Source organism: Buteo buteo, chromosome Z (genome assembly GCF_964188355.1).
Source record: "Buteo buteo chromosome Z, bButBut1.hap1.1, whole genome shotgun sequence".
In the NCBI taxonomy this organism is placed as follows: Eukaryota; Metazoa; Chordata; class Aves; order Accipitriformes; family Accipitridae; genus Buteo; species Buteo buteo.
The window spans coordinates 33,241,669-33,258,484 of record NC_134204.1 but is presented as its reverse complement, the minus strand read 5'-3'; the positions used below and the strand labels follow the sequence as shown (position 1 = coordinate 33,258,484).

Genomic DNA, 16,816 nt, shown 5'->3' with positions numbered 1-16,816 from the left:
TCTGGGGAGGCAGTTTTGAAGAGAAGACTAAACACTGACTGAAAGACTCCTCTGCTGAAAGAAAATTGGGAAGGGAAGGAAAAAAAAAAGGAAAAAAGGTTCTAAAAGGTACTTATCTCCAGAGTAAAAATACCAGGACCAAAGCATAAAACTCAGTAAATACCTTCTAAGCATTCATCTGCACAGTCTTACAGAAATAAAGATAACTCATTATACTACAGTAGAGAAAAATATGGAAAGGTAAAACAGAACCTTATTGTAAGAAAATAAATTTATGCACAGATGGAACAACAAAAATCACTTAAACCACTAAGGACATAGTAAAATAAAATCAATATCAAAGGAATGTCTCTGTTTTAACACTGTTAATAGTATTAATAAAGGTGCTATTCAATTTATAGAGCATTTTGTGTGAGGGTTTCATACAAACAGGTACAGTACTGTTTTCATGTGTTAAAAATGAATTCTAAGTTATATAGCATCTATTCTTTTGATGCACTTCTGTAACTCCTATTAAAGCTAATTAGTATTATGTGCACATCAAGAGAAGAATAGAAACCATATGTGTTTTATTGTAATAATTATTAAACTAACATCTCATACTGACTGAGAACGTAGTTGTTTGCCTACTTCCTTACAAACACCAGCTGTGAACTTTCAATCTTATAACCTCTAAATAACAAAGGTAGTCCAATTAACATGTAGCTGCTAAAGCAAGTGGTGGTGGTAGTAAGTGCTAATCTTACCATTTAGCTAATACTCAGCAGATACTTTGGTATAGTGCTAAAAGCTTAGTGCCCTTTGTCTTAGCATATCACTGTGATCTAAAAAAGGAGAGTTATTAACCATGAATGGTGATAAAATCCAGTGGCACTTTTAATCACAGTTTGCACATGTGAATGTTAGTCCACCTGCACTGCTGAAACATCAACTTGAAAATTATCATTTGCTCTTTTATCTTGGTTTTCTAGTAACTAATTTTCAGTGTAGTGTGCATGAAATGGCTACCTGTTCAGGCCCTAGGAAGCTGGATGGTTAGTGATATCAACAACAGTTAAATGGCTTCCTTGTTCTTCCAATGATATTAGAAAATAATCATTTATTTCTCTGCAATGCTGTATCTCCTTAGCATAAATAGTTTGCCCAAATACCATGGTGAGATGAACTGTTCTTGATGATGCATGTCTAAATTTTTATGGTATTCACGATAAAATCCAAACAGCTCTTTATGAATCTTCAGGCAGATAAGTGATATGCATACAATTGATTTCACATATAGAGAAAGAGAGTGTAATATTTTTCATGTGTGTGGGGAAATTTGTAAATGATCTGATTTGCTTTTGGAGTAGGAATAAAGCATAATATGAAATAGCCTATGAAATAAAATGGCAATGAATTTAGAAAATATGACAGTTGGTTCAGCAACATACTTAAGTATATAAATAGTTCCATTACAGTCAGTTTTCTGAATGAGACTACTCATTTGCTTTAAGTTAGATAAATTATGAAATGAAAAAGTTTTACAGCCATTGGTAGCCAATCAAGAAATCGTTTTCTGCATGTGATTATTTGGAACAGACTGCCTAGGTTTAAGAAATATGGAGCAATACTGTTTTTTTCATAATTTTTACAGTTATGCAGTGTTACAGAATGATGCAAAACTGATTTTAAATAATCTTTTTTTAATGTGTAGTGGTTTTATCATTAAAACTGTTTTGGAGGAGGTGCTTTTTAGACTCAAATACTGTGAATGCTTTCACTGTCTTTCACATGATAAAACTAAATACTGTAAGAAAAAGGAATTCATTATGAAATTTGAACAATATACTCTAATTATATGGAGCTGTAGAGATATAACTATAATGGATAAGTCTGCTTTGTGAAATGCTTTGCAAAATCATGTTACATAAACAGTAGTTACTAAAATTATTTTTGTTACCTTCATTGAAAAGAACATCTACTCAGGAGTTAAAAAGACAGGACAGAATGAGATCTCTGAAAGCTTCTTCAGCTAATCCTGCATACTCAGAAGAAATCACATAATTTACACTAAGTTACTTGTTGGCCTTGCATATGTTGTGCATAAGTTTATTTAGCATTACTACATATTTTGCTGCTGGATAATGGATATACACTTTTTCTTGATTCCAAATCATTAGAAATATAGTCCCCCAATTTGCAGCTGATGTATCCTGACTTTTAAACCCTTGATAGTTTCTGATGTCCTGCATTGTCATTAAGTTGAAACAGGAAGCAATAACTTACAGCTGATAGTTGGATTCATTTTTGCTTTTCATGGAGACTAATCTAAGATATTTTCTAAGGAATTTTTATCTCCTCTTCTGGAACAAAAGATTTTGTGCCTAAATTTATGCACAAAAGAAAGAATACTAGCGGTGGTAGTCATGAATTTAATTTTTTTTAATTATTTAATTTTTTTTTTAGATTTTGTTGTGAGAAAGATGGTTTCTGTAAGCTCATTTAAAACTGGTAGATACACTTAAGTATGCTTGCTCTCAGTTGTTCAAGACTTCAGCAGGAGATCACCTGGCAAAGCCATTATTTTGGTTTTCTTTTGAAGACTTAAGTTAGCATCAGGTTCATGTCATCCTACTTTCTATATGAGGTGGTAAAGGTGATCACAGGCATAACAATAGAGATATGGAAATTTGCCAGGTACTTGCTGATATTTTCCAAAAGCTTTCAGACATTTTGGTGCAGAGGGAGATTTCCAGTATGTTCAGGCAAGAAATTTGTGGAAGTGTTTCTGCAGCTGCGATCTCTGTGATACTGACTTCTGTGCAAACCCAGCTACTAAATAGCAAAAAGTCATGTATTAAAGTGAACTTGAATATATACCTTGGAAAATTTTGGCCTAATAGTTTACAAAACCTGATAAATAAAGAAAGATTTTTCTCTTGCTTCATAGAAGCATGGAGATTTTTAAGGCCAAAATTCAAGAGAATGTTTTTCTCAAAGCTCCTGATGGTGCTCTTTCAGGGTGGCTTGTTGGTGGATTTGTAAAGGAAAATAAGATGTTAAGGTGGGACTTTGGAGGTAACAGTGTTTATGGACACATATACCTGCATCAGGTCCTGCAATAATATTGTTGTCCCACAAATGGGGTTCATTTACCCGGTGTGCAAGCCAATAACACACAGAGTCAAGATATTTTCAAACTAATTTCATTGATGCACATAGATGGATGCCTGTCTCCAGTCAGCACACCCTTGTCTCAAAAATCCTCATAATTATACACTTAACTAATACATATTCATTGTTATTTTCTGTAATGATTGGTTCTTTCTTCTTCACCTCTCATCTAAATTAGTGCACAGACTCTGTCTTGTTCCTTCATTGTCTTCTTTTGAGTAGGTGGTATTATTTGAGTAGGTGGTCAATGACTCGGTGGTCGCGATCTCCCCCTGTAGGAATTACCTTTTACCTACTTCTTCTCTAGTCTTGGCAGTTCCAAGTGGTTCTTCAATGTTTATTGACCAGACCACAATCCATTGCCTTTTCTGACATAAACATCCTACTTATTTACAAAGCCCCATTGTCTAGTAGTTAGTTCCTAAACCCTAAATCAAGTCTAGATACTGTTTCCCTATTTTACATATTAACTGATGGGGGCTGTACACAGGACTTTAGCAGCTCCCTGGTTATTTCAATCATATTATACATACTAACTGATAACAGTATGAAGGCTTAGATGTGTCAATTAAAGATTAAAAATCATCTTCTTCACAAAGGTTTTCATACATCAGGATAAACAGTTTAGACAAACCTTTTCCAGAAGCACAGTATTTGAAGCAAGGACACCAAAAAAACCCTAGCTATATGTTAGCAAGATGTTTTCTTCATGTGCCAAAGGAGCTGGAAGTTACTGAGAAGTCAGAAACAACCAACCCTCCTTCTTATAATCCCTGTCTTAGCCTTTCAGTTAATACTTAGAAGAGGTATGTTGTAGCACTTATTCAAAGTGGTATGCCTTATAAAATAAGTGCAGAAACATGTTTAGTATGCACAGATTGATTATTAAGTCTTCTTCAAGTACAAAAAAATACTGAAATACTGTTGTGTAGTCTAAGATTTATCACTGTATATTCAGTTAGTGGCAGAAATTATTTCTCAGTTACTATAACATCTGATCTGCTCCCAATTGCTACTAAAGAGTGCGTATAATAATATTCATGCCTACGTCTCCAGCCTACAAGAAAAATAGTTTGATCTCTTCTCTCTAAAAGAAATAAGTTTTGCATTTAGCTATAAAATGGATGACAGCTGTTTTTACTAATAAATCCAAGAAGAAACACTTCCATTGTTGAAATCAGACACAACCCTGGTGCTCTCAGTCAGTTGTGTTCTTTCTGTGGCATAGGGCCTCTCACTGAGTGATAATTCACCACTGGATGGATTCACATCTTCTGTTTTCAAGCATTATGTTTTCTTCATTTGTACTTTTTTCATGCAACTTATCATGTGTTAATTCTGTCCACAGAGTTGACATGGAGGTTCTTTGTGCTTACACTGATTTTTTACGTACTTGACACATAAAATGCTATGCTAAGCTTAGTCTGTCACACTATGTTTAAAGGCAAGAACTGGCTCTCCACAGCTGTTTGACTTCATTAACTGGTTTTCACAGAACAGTTTGCGATGTCTTTTCAAATAATTGTCAAAACACAAAACTTTCTATTCCTTCTCAGATGCACTACCCCCCCCACACCTACTCCCTTCCCACCTGACATCATGACTCCCTCGGCCTTCTGGCAATCACACTGGACTGTTCGAACATAAACCCAGCAGTTGTTTAGGCCCATGACTTCCAGCTGCACAGAACAACTACTTCCTTATATCCATGCTAATACAGTATTCAACTGGAACTTAAACGTTGCTGTATCTGTGTTAACAAATTATCATTTTCATTTGCAGAAATTTCTTTCAAAATAAAACAAAACAAAGCAAAACCAAAAAACCCAACCCTCCCCTCCACTTTTTTCTAGAAAGTACATCTTGCATTGTTAGGATCATCTTTGATCAGCTAGATGAAAGTTGGTGAGAAAATTATCTTAAAAGGAAACTGTGAAAACAAAAAGCTTACCTATACTCTACATAAAATCAATTTAATATTTAGTAAGCAAATACTCACAAATATTGTTGATGACATTTTTGGTTTTTATAATTTGGAGATATTTACTCAGACTGTAGACTAGTAAATTCCATTTTACACTGCCTGTTGCAGATTTTTTATTTCATTGTATTTTTTTAAAGATAGCACTGAATTGTGTAATTTGTTTAAATAATTATGACGGGCTTACAAGTGTCAACCTTGAGCTCAGCATGTAAAACAGATTTAAAAAAACACTTTTTAACATATGATGCCTCTATGCCCAGCCAAAATCCTATTTCAAATTAGTGATGTCCTGGTTTCAGCTGGGATAGAGTTAACTGTCTTCCTAGTAGCTGGTACAGTGCTATGTTTTGAGCTCAGTATGCAAAGAATGTTGATAACACTGATGTTTTCAGTTGTTGCTAAGTAGAGTTTAGACTATAGTCAAGGATTTTTCAGCATCTCATGCCCAGCCAGCAAGAAAGCTGGAGGGGCACAATAAGTTGGCACAGGACACAGCCAGGGCAGCTGACCCAAACTGGCCAACGGTGTATTCCATACCATGGGACGTCCCATCTAGTTTAGGAACTGGGAAGTGGGGGCGGGGAATCGCTGCTCGGGGACTGGCGGGGTGTTGGTCGGCGGGTGGTGAGCAATTGCCCTGCGCATCATTTGTACATTCCAATCCTTTTATTACTACTGTTGTCATTTTATTAGTGTTATCATTATCATTATTAGTTTCTTCTTTTCTGTTCTATTAAACCATTCTTATCTCAACCCATGAGTTTTACTTCTTTTCCCGATTTTCTCCCCCATCCCACTGGATGGGGGGGGAGTGAGTGAGCAGCTGCGTGGTGCTTAGTTGCTGGCTGGGGTTAAACCACGACAGTGACAATATAATTTGTGGAGTAATTAGTGGAGTAAATTGCAGCAAGAGTTATAGCAAAGCTTAGTAAATCCATTTTTGTCTATGTTCAGCATCTCATGAATGAATCCCAATGTCATCACTCATTTACAGTTCCATGAGAAGTATTAGCTGCTGTTGCTAGACAAATATGAAAGTGTCATGTTTAAAGTACATCTCTTTCCTTCAGTCTTCCAGAAGGCCTGCTTCAGTTTGCTCAGTTCAGTTCACAACAGTTCACAATAGCTCTTTCAAGGCCATATGATTATTATTGTGAAAAATGCTTTAGAAGAACACAAGTGCTAGCTCTCAGTGGATCAGAGTGAGCAGTGCCTTGCATCACCAGGCCCTCTGTGCCTGCTTCGAAGGCAGGCCTCCGCTGTGCTAGAAGGCATGACAGGATGTTGTGTATTTTCTTCCACACAGTAACTCAGAGTACAGAGGTTATCTATCATCGATGAAAACAGTGCTTCCTTTTATAACATGAAACATGCTAAATCCCAGACTAGTCCCACTTACTTCAGTTTAGAGCAGCAGCAAGATTTCAGGTAGAGTCAAAGTCACAGGCCACAGCCAGTTCTAACATTTGTTTGGGGAGCAAAATAATCCATAGCAAAACTATGTATGTGACATCATGAACCTGTGAGTCTTTCTGAGATTAAAACATTGAAGTCTTGGCTCCCTTCGGCTTTAGAAATAGTAACATTTCTTTGTTACTATATATATGCCTTCATCCACATGTATACTCTTAAGTGTTAATATGAGGTTCTGCTCTGTAACTCCATACTCATTAAAGGGTATTTATCAGACAGCAGTAATTATTGAACTTGGACACGGAACTGTGAGAAAGCTGGGGTTTAAGCAATGTGTGTTGTCTGCTACAGAGAAAGCTCTTCTGTATTCTTCCAGAACAGAAGTGAATGGCTGTGTCTCCCCCAGAAGAAAATACCCTTTAGCTTCCTTGTCTGGACACTTTCTCAAAGCTATTTCAACTTATGTGGTGAAACCCACCCAAAGCAAAAAAGAAATTCATATTTACTCTCTTCCCTTCTCCTACACATATCCTTCCCTGCTAACAGATCCCTAGGTGTCTTCTCGATATCTGTGAGAGAGAGGGAATGTTGGCATAGGTGGGCACGAGAGATATTCAGGAAGATGTTCACAGAGCTGGAAAGACTTTAAAAAAAAGCAAACAAACCACAAAAATGAGAAGCTACTATATCTGATTTTTTTACAGTCACGTATCTGTAGTCATGTAAGTCTTATGAATGTTCTAAGCATGCTCTTCAGACCAATGAACATGAATGCTGCATTAGACATAGAAAAAACGTGCATATTTTGTACCAGTAACATTAGTGTAATGCTCAATAATACTGAGTTTCAAGGGATATCCTCTTCAACTGTGTTTTTCCAGAGTTCATTTTCTGTTCTGACAACATATCTCTTTCTTCTCATTCTCTTCAGCATTAATAGCACTTCTGTTGTTTGTTACTCATCATTATGTTTGCTATTTATTGAAATACTGCAATAACATCCAAATTGCTACATCTGCATGGGTGCACTGTTGTTCAGGCACCATAAAAAGCAGTTGGAATGCATAGCCTCTACCTTGAATAACTTACTGTTTAATTCACTGCACCAAAAGTGCTTTTAACGTCCTGACCCAAGCATCTTTTGTCAAAACTTGAGGTCCCTTCTTCTAAGGGACCAAACTGTAGGCCTTCTGGGGTGCCTTTTTATCCACTTACCAAAGTGAAAATCCTCCCATTTCTCTTTCTAAAATGCACAAGTTTGATGCTGACCTAGAAAACGAAACAAAACAAAACAAGACAAAACAAAACACAGTATTATTCTCCTTTGAAAACAAGACTTAAACAGAGTTGATGGTTTTGCCACTACAGTTCCTTTGTCAGGTCCTTAAATTTTGCAGCTGTGACATTAATGCAGTTAGTATAGTTTATAGTTGTCAGTTCGGGCTGCAGAGTATATAGGCTGCATTAAAAAGTATTCAGTAAGATTATGGCATTGAGGAAGCAAGTCATGGGAAGCTTTGTAACATTAGTAACAGAAATGGCCGTTGATCACAAGCTGAGATTGTTTGACTGTCTTAAGCAGTATTACAACTCCTTTAGGTTTAGGCACAAGTTTAGACATGTAGTGCAGATGGAGAGGAAGGAGGGAGAAAGGAACTGTATGGTCTGACAACTCCTTTGCCAGACTGCTCACTGTTTTTCTCTTGACCTCTGTGGTGAAGCAAAACCAAAATGCTTCTGCCCCCTTCTCAGTTCAAATTAGTATGTTGCAATTTTATTGTGATGATTTATTGCATTATATTGAAGAATGAATATAAGCTAATTACTTATTGAAAGTGCCATATATGTTTACTAATATCAATACTTTAACACAGAGTGTTAATGAGTAGAAAGGAGGGGGAAAAAAGAAAGGAATGCTTTTATGTGTTCTGGACCAATCTGCATATTCAGACTACTAACATAAGAAGTGAGCTCTGCTGTACATATGAACCTGCTGCAGATCTCATTATTTACTGCACCATAAAACTGTGTGTGAAGTGAAAAATTAAAGCTTAAAGCAAAGACTGCCATCACTGCACTACTCCTAGTCTCTCCTCTTTATTTTTCAAATTGAAGTGCGGAGGATGTAAAAACACAAATATTAGTGTGTTAAAAATATTGACTGGATAGAGCAATCATGCGTTTTCCTAATCCTCATTTTTGGCAAGCCCCAATTTAACCCTGATTTAATGTAATCTAAATCGTAACCCTGTCTGGAAACTAAGCTTCAAATTAGAAATGGTAATCACGGAAATTCATATCACTGCCCTTTGCTGTCCTCTTGTCTTTTATTCACCATTGCAAAATACATAGTTTCATTCTTGTGAACATTTGCATATGGAAATATGTGAGATGCTGTGTCCTCTCTGCTTCAGAAGTTGTGTTTCTTTTCCTAAATATATGATACCCTGCACTTAAAACACTACTTCACATCCTCTGCCTTTGTTTCATTACCGTAATTCTGGCTGAGTCCTCTCCTTATGTTAGAGAAGGGACATCTGGCAGGGATTCTTGGATTCCCTCTCTTTTTTTTTAGGACACAGCCTTTTGTATGTCCCTTTCCATTCCCATTAAGCAGAACAGACATCCAGAAGTTTAGTCATAACCAAATTTGGGTGTATGATGTTCGGGTGATAACGCTGTGCTATAAGCTACAACAGTGCCTGAGTGCAAATGTGAGAATAAACCCTTATTTGAAGGCTTGTGTGTACTATGAATGATGAGTCTCCAAATGTTAATTCTTGTTGTTTGGAATGTCATTGTTAAAGGAGAGTGAGAGGTATTTCATTGTTCACATGAGTGAGACAGGTCACTTTGGAAAGAGCTTGCTATGTGCAGTCTTTAGTTTAGCAGATTTTAAGAACTGCCAAAAGGTGCAAATTCCTTTTTGCATTTTCATGTCCTTATGAAGATATCTAATTTCAAAGGCTCAATGCACTTACTTGTTAAAACAAGGAACTTATTTAAGGCTAAATGTTAATAACAATGAATGTTAACTGATTTAATGCAATGTGAAATTGCTGCTTCAACATTCATGCAAATGATAATTCAGTTTAAGTGGCTCTATGTTCTGTTATATAGACATTACTCTGCAATTTGCAGGGTAATTGTATACAGAGCTACTAAACAAATTTGTTTTCTTTTGCATCAGAAGTGCTTTGCACATCTCTTCAATATAGGAAGAATATTTTTAAATGCATGGTTTTTAGTTGGATGGTATGGGCAGCTGTTCTCTTGCTGAATATTTACTAACTGTTAGTGAGTCTCTGATCATCTTATAGATGTCTGATTTCCTTTCCTTGTGTGGTATAATTGTGTGAAATTTAAGAGAAAACCCAACAGATACCTAGATCTATTCTTACAGTCTAGCCATTAGCCTCCTTTACTGACTTACAGCACCACTAAGTAAAAGTATCCATCTGTATATAGCAGCTTTGAACAAAGGACCCTGGGAAAAGAATTTATTGTGTGTTGATAATTACATTTTTAGCAAAATTTACCTTGTAAAATATTTCAGTAGGAATACTGTTTATTAACTGGCACTTCTCTGATGCTTTATATCTTTTTAATCCAAATTAGTCTTTTATGCATATTCAGAAACAGCTTTGTTTTTATTTTTCAGTTTATTCATATGCATAGTTTTTCAACAGTAGTACAGAATACCAACTTTGTGCAAAATGTTTCTTTTCCTCCTTCCCCTACTATCTTTGATTTTACTGTTCTCCATCCTGTGTTCAGTTCAGTTGCAGGAAGAATGATTTTGAATAATACGGTCATGATGTCAAACCAGTGCAAATTATATGCTGCTGCCATCTGGAATAGTGAAAATAAAAGCTTTATTTACACTGTTCTTTGAAATAATAAACTTTATTGCAGCAGTTTATCTTCAGTATCTATAGTGAATTCTGGGAATACTCCATGTGTGCCTTTTTATTCTGTGAGCTACAGAATAACTAAAATTTGCCTGTGGCAAAGCTATCAGTGAATCTTGAAATAGACTTTTTTTTCTTCCTGAATAAAATGGAGAGCCACGCTCCATTTCCACAACGAGAATAATTGGTTCACATAGGATAACATTTTTTAAGAGGCACAGTGAAACACTTTGACTATGTATGTTAGGCAGATTACACAGATTTAACTACAGTTTAATATGGATATTCTGGAATATGGGTGTTTTGATGGAGCAAATAGTTAATGTGGAAGGAAATACTTAACAGAAATATGACCCAGTTTTCAAGTCAACTGTCCAGTTTTGGACCCTGGTGCTATTGCCTTGCCTTTATACTCCATAAACCACAACCCAAGTCATCACAATTTGCTTTGGGTGTTTCACATTTGCACTTCATATCCATATCATAGTAATATTGTCATAAGGTACTGTAATTGAGAATATTATTCAACACTATTGTGTCTTTATTGTTAAAACATGATGCTGATTGCCAAAGTGATTCAGCAAGGTAGCCATGAAGAATTCCAGATTTTAAGACCCAATCTGTTTCTAAAAGCTGCCAGTCTTCTTGCTGCCAGCAGGGCCTAGACATGATCTGAAAGTAGCTTTTTATGGAAAAAGTAGTCAAAAAGTTAAGAAGGTGTGGCACAAATGCTAGATGAAGATCACTATTTTTCTCTTTGTTTAGCTGTGTGGTACACGTAAGTGGGTTTATCATGAAGAGTCAAATCCATTGTACTGGATTTGGATGAAATCCTCTTCTTTCTTTGGATCCAGCTTTTGTATATACGCAGGCTTGACAATCAGTATACCTTCAGACATAGCTTGGGAAGTTCCTGAAATCTTATGGAAGAATTATGTAATTTAAAAAAGAGAGTTTGCAACAGCACACTTTTCCCTTTAAGATGAGAGAAAACACAGTTAAAGGATGAGCAGAGCAGAGTTTATGATATACAGTTGTGGCACAGCTTTGTTCAGAGTTTTTTTCTGTAGATCCTCTTGAAGGTAAGTATTGTTTCTTTTTTGGTAGGCATAATTTAACTTGGTGTTTTCAAGATACCACTCCATCAAAATTACTGTTTACCCATAAAAGCTGAGTTTGAGTCTCTACTCTAAAAGCTGTTGCATTTGTGAGGGCGGGCTCACCTCTAAGACAGGTGCAACAACATGAAATTATGTGTTGGACAATGTCTATAGGTATGCTTACACTGAAATTTGAATGTAGAGGTTAACATGATTTTTTCATACATGTTGCTTGAAAGGGAAGCAATTACCACTTTGACAAAACTGGCAGCAGAGGTAGGAATCTCAAGGACATTGTTTACAGATAAGCAATATCAAACAGACTGAATACACAGAGAGACAGTTTAGAAATACTATGAAAAACCATGGTGGGAAATGAGGCAAGGCCATTTCGCATCATTCTCTCTTTTAAGGGTTCATGTGGTAACCAGTCTTTGTAATTGTCTCTCTGTGTTGTTCAGATCATACATTTGGTGAAAAATAACTTTTGTAGAGCTCTTCCAGCCATTGGAAATGATACTAGCACAGTACTAAAGGCATTCCTTTAATGCCAGTAATAGAATCCAGTGCTGTTAAGACACCTAACAAATTCAAAGAATGTGCTCTATTTCTAAATCTCTTGTATCTGTCATCCTAAACAAAATATGTATTACATGTATGACTCACTAAGCACAAGGACAGAGATATCTGCCCTTTAATGGCCTCTCAAAATGACAGTACCAAATGGCTTTGAGAAGGTCAAGTCTGATTTAAATTGTTGATGAATTGGAAGCTAATTACTAGAACTGAATTTTAATAAGGAACAGTGGTATATACTGTGGTTTAGAGCCTAATGAGCATATCAATGAGCAGGAAAAAATATTTTTCCTTTCACCTCATGTAAAGTTGTAGAGCTACCGATATATCAAAATTTTCTAATAGTTACTTTTTTCTTACTGTGGCTGAGAGGCACTTGTTCACTGATTTGATACTCAGCTCTCCTGCACAGTGTGTTTGATCATCTGTCAAACTTGGTATCATCAAAGTGTAAAGACAGTTTTGTACAAATCACTAATAAACTTAGAGAGAAAAAAAGCAATTAACATTGTAAAAACTAAATCCACTGTGATAAGCACTCCAATTAGAAATTTCATTATTTCCCTGGTCCATTTTATGTTGAATATTGGGGTTTATTGCCAAATACCTGAAAGCCAGATTGGAAACAGGCCACAACTGTCAAAAATATAAGAGTTCTTGCTATTTGAATCTGTTACATTGTGATGTTTCTCATGAAAATTTCATGAACAGCATTCATTCAAAGAGATTCTATGCATAAGGGGGATGGATGGAATTTAATTACCCTTATTAAAAATAAGAAAGGAAAGCTCTTTACTACTCCATTCTATTAGTATTCAAGATAGATTATCTTTGTTGTACACTTAGGTATTTGCAAAAGGGACTCTAGGGTTTTCTGTACGAACCAAGTAGGAAAGGAAAGGTCAGGTCATAAAAATCCTGTTCTGTATCACAACTCAAGTCTTGTCAGTTACTCCCAAAGTAAAGACTTCATGTTTATAAACAGACATGAAACATACCTTTCTTTGGGAAGAGCTTACAGCCAGTGAATGATTTGACACTTATCACTGATTGATAGAAATACTAGCTCTGAAGGGTTATGCAAACTTACTGGAGAATTGTGTTTGCTATACCAGGGTAGTATCTATGTTCATTTGTATTGCAAGTAATTAAGTAGCTCATGAGTGGTAGCAGATCCCAAGAACAGCAAAGATTTATAGGATGTACTTACTCTGCTACATTTTACAGAAAAGTCTGAAGACTTCCCTGAAACTATTTGGAAATATGACGCATTTTTCATGAAAGAGAGTTGACACCGAACAATTTCTTCTAAGTTAATTTTATCCCTTAATCAATTGCATGTCAGTAACCACCAATCAAAACATTTAGTAAGATATGTGTTTTATAGCTAGTATTGATCCTCTTTCTTTGTTTTTTTTTGCTTCCTTTTTGAACTGAAATTACAGCCATTATTTAAAAAAAAATAAAAATTGCTGTATTAATGGAAATTAAGAGCAAGATGTTGTAGTTCAAATAGATTATTTTACCTATGCTAACTTGATTTCTGAGAAATTGCCTGATCCCACTGTGCTTCCAGTGTTACTTGCTAGTGTGTATCATCTTAAGAAGGCAAATTGCTCTTGTTCAGTATACTTAGTATTTTGCTATTGACTGCACTAGGGTGAGATTTTTTACCATTTCTGAGTGTTTTAGTTGACACAGTTGCTTCCATTCAAGATCATTATGAACGTCCTGCCACTTTAGCAGTAAAGCTCTGTCATACCCATCTTACAGATGGACAAGTGAAGCACAGGGACATTAAATGTTAAGACCAACAGCACATAGGTAATAATGATGAAAGCAGGAGATATAACTTGGGTCTCCTAAGTCCTTAGCCAAATTCTATACTGTGTGATCACACTTCCTTATGTACTTGACTCATGTAAAGAAAGGTTTTTTTCCTTGTTGTTGATAGGCATGGTAAGTCAATCTTTTGTATAAAATAATAAGGACCCTCGCAAACAGAGCAACATCAGTGTTGTAAAGTACCATACTGGGAGTCTAATGATTATGCACTACATGCAGTATCTATGCCAATTTAATGCATTTTATAAGTAAGTATAAAGTTTTTAGCCACGTTTTTATGAACTTTCTATTTTCTATCAGCATTTTGATCACTGTAAGTTACCAAAAATACTGCGTGAGTATCTTTTTTGCATCAGTTCCTTGCATACGAACAATTAAGGAACCCTGGAACATTAAGCAGGGTGGTGATTGGGGATTTCATGAGTTACTACATAACTAATGTGAAATCCTTCAAATCATGTATTTCTTTTGCAGAGGATCAAATTCCCCGAGGTTTCCCCACCATTGATATGGGCCCACAGCTGAAGGTGGTTGAACGAACTCGTACAGCTACCATGCTATGTGCAGCCAGTGGCAATCCTGATCCCGAAATAACTTGGTTCAAAGATTTCTTACCTGTTGACACAAGCAACAACAATGGTCGCATCAAGCAGTTACGCTCAGGTAGGGTCTTCTTACTGTTTCTACTAACGCCCAGAGTTGTTCTCTCTCACTTTTTCTTTCTTTTCTTTCTCTTCCTTTTTTTTTTTTTTTAAATTTTTATTTATAGGTAATAAGTTCTCTTCCTCCTCTCTTTTCTGTGTTACTGAGTGTGTTGTCCATGTCTGTGATGTTGTCATAGCCTTTTCTAGAGTCTGTCTCTGTGTTTTGCAGCTTCTGTTTACTCCACATTGCTCACTGCTGTGACTGTACTTTTTGATAATTTTTTTCTTTACTGCTTTTTGCAGTACTTGATGGATCCATTTTCTCCTCTTTCTTTCTTCTTTCCTTTTTAGTTTTTTTTTAACAAATTTATTTCAACATTGGACTTCATTCAGAAATTGCAAGGAGTACCAATGATTATATTCATCAAAACCAAAACCTGCATTAGACACTTCAATTAAAATTTAAAATGTGTTTTGTGCTGTCTTTTCCACATTTGACTCCACCAAAGATTAGCCAGTTTGGACACATCTTCTTTCCTCTCACAAGTACATAAAACACAATACTTTTTCCCATGCACAATTATACCTTAAAAAGAAAATTTAAAAAAAAAAAAAAAAAGGAAAAGAAATACTTGGGTAATCTATGGAATAAAGTTTTTTTGCTGGCTGAGAATTTTTCCAACACATTTAGCCACAGTAGTGTGCGCCCACGCTAAAGCTTTATGAACCCTATATTTTCTGGATCTACAGAAGTCTGCTTTTGGTGTAGAATCCAGCTTTTGCTGCTCTCTCTCTCTTTGCCCCTTGCACCTCCCTAGCAGTTCTTTCACTCTCCTCCTGCCCTAGTTTATTCTTTTGCTCTCTTTAGATTAAAAAAAAACAAACAAACAAACTCTAAATTTATAAAGTTTAAAGCTTATCCCTAAATAAGATAATGGGGATATAATGAGCTTTTTTCTTTGGCAATTGTAGTAGATATCGTTGTAGAATCTAAGTTGTTTAATCACATGTCTTCCCAGAATTCTCAGCTTTTGACCTGTCCTGTGATGTTAAATCGTCTTGTTAACTGACTTTTTGCTTGTTGTCAGCAGAACTGTGTAAATTAACCTTCTGTTAATGTAAATTAAGAATTAATTTTTCACATGTGACATAGATGATTTAGTATATAAAGCTTTAACTGAAAACTTTGTACCAAATTATAAGGAATATAATAATATTTTTATGCTGTCTTTCTTCTCTCCGTATTTAAATCTCCAGAATCTATTGGTAAGTGCTTAGTTCTGAAGCGCACTTCACCCCCACTAATTTCCATATTCAGACTATTATGATTATTATGATTATTATGATTATTATTATATGATTACTATTATTATTCTTAAAATGCATGGCATGCATTTTACTAACAGTCAGTGTAGTCACCAGATCCCTATAGTGGCGCACACGCACACCTCCACAGAAATGTTGTCTTATCAGTCATAGCAACACCTAAAAGAAACAGTACACGTGTCACATAGCTGTAGAACAGTAAATGCCATAATCCAGCCTAAACTACAGTGTATGTTTTGAGATAACCTTCAGTGTATCCTCTTTTTATATATATATAGATTTATATATATATATTTAAATAGAATTTCCAATATATTCCTAAACTATGTAATAAGTACAGTATTGTAAAGTTTCCTTTAAGTATTTGAGGCATATTCGATATATATCTAACCCTATATAACCAAACATCTAAGAACTCAGATGCTACTCTGAGAATGGCAATGCAGCCAATTGTAGCCTTTTTGCCCTTTGTGGTACAATGCAACTTGCTTTTATAACCTGATAATACTATCTAATATATTCCTGTTTTAACAGTAGAGTAATTCAAGTTTCTCTTAAGACCTTATTTAATTCTGTAAATCTAATTTGATTCTTCTTCCAAAGCCCTAGCCTCCTTCTTCTCGTACTAATGCTTCTTCTTTCTAATCTTATTTGCATTCATATTATCCACCCAGGTGGTACACCAATAAGAGGTAAGAGTGCTGAACTAACGTTCACAGAATGATCTTACTCATTCTTTCTGTCCTTTCATCCCTCTCATCTTTGTCCTGGTTTTTTGTTGTTTTTTTTTTTAAGGAAAAAAAAACAAACAAACAAAAAAAAACAAACAAAAAACAAACCACAGAAATGTCCATCATCTGATTT

At 35.5% G+C, this 16,816-nt stretch overlaps 1 protein-coding gene across 2 annotated transcripts in view; it reads left to right on the top strand.

Annotated features, from left to right (window-relative positions):
- The window catches only part of PTPRD (protein tyrosine phosphatase receptor type D), a 376,703-nt gene that overhangs the window by 215,935 nt on the left and 143,952 nt on the right, over positions 1–16,816 (top strand). For both annotated transcript variants that reach the window (XM_075021650.1, XM_075021649.1), the window contains exon 5: positions 14,457–14,645. In XM_075021650.1, coding sequence (XP_074877751.1) covers positions 14,457–14,645 — 189 coding nt within the window. The remainder of the gene's footprint in view (positions 1–14,456; positions 14,646–16,816) is intronic.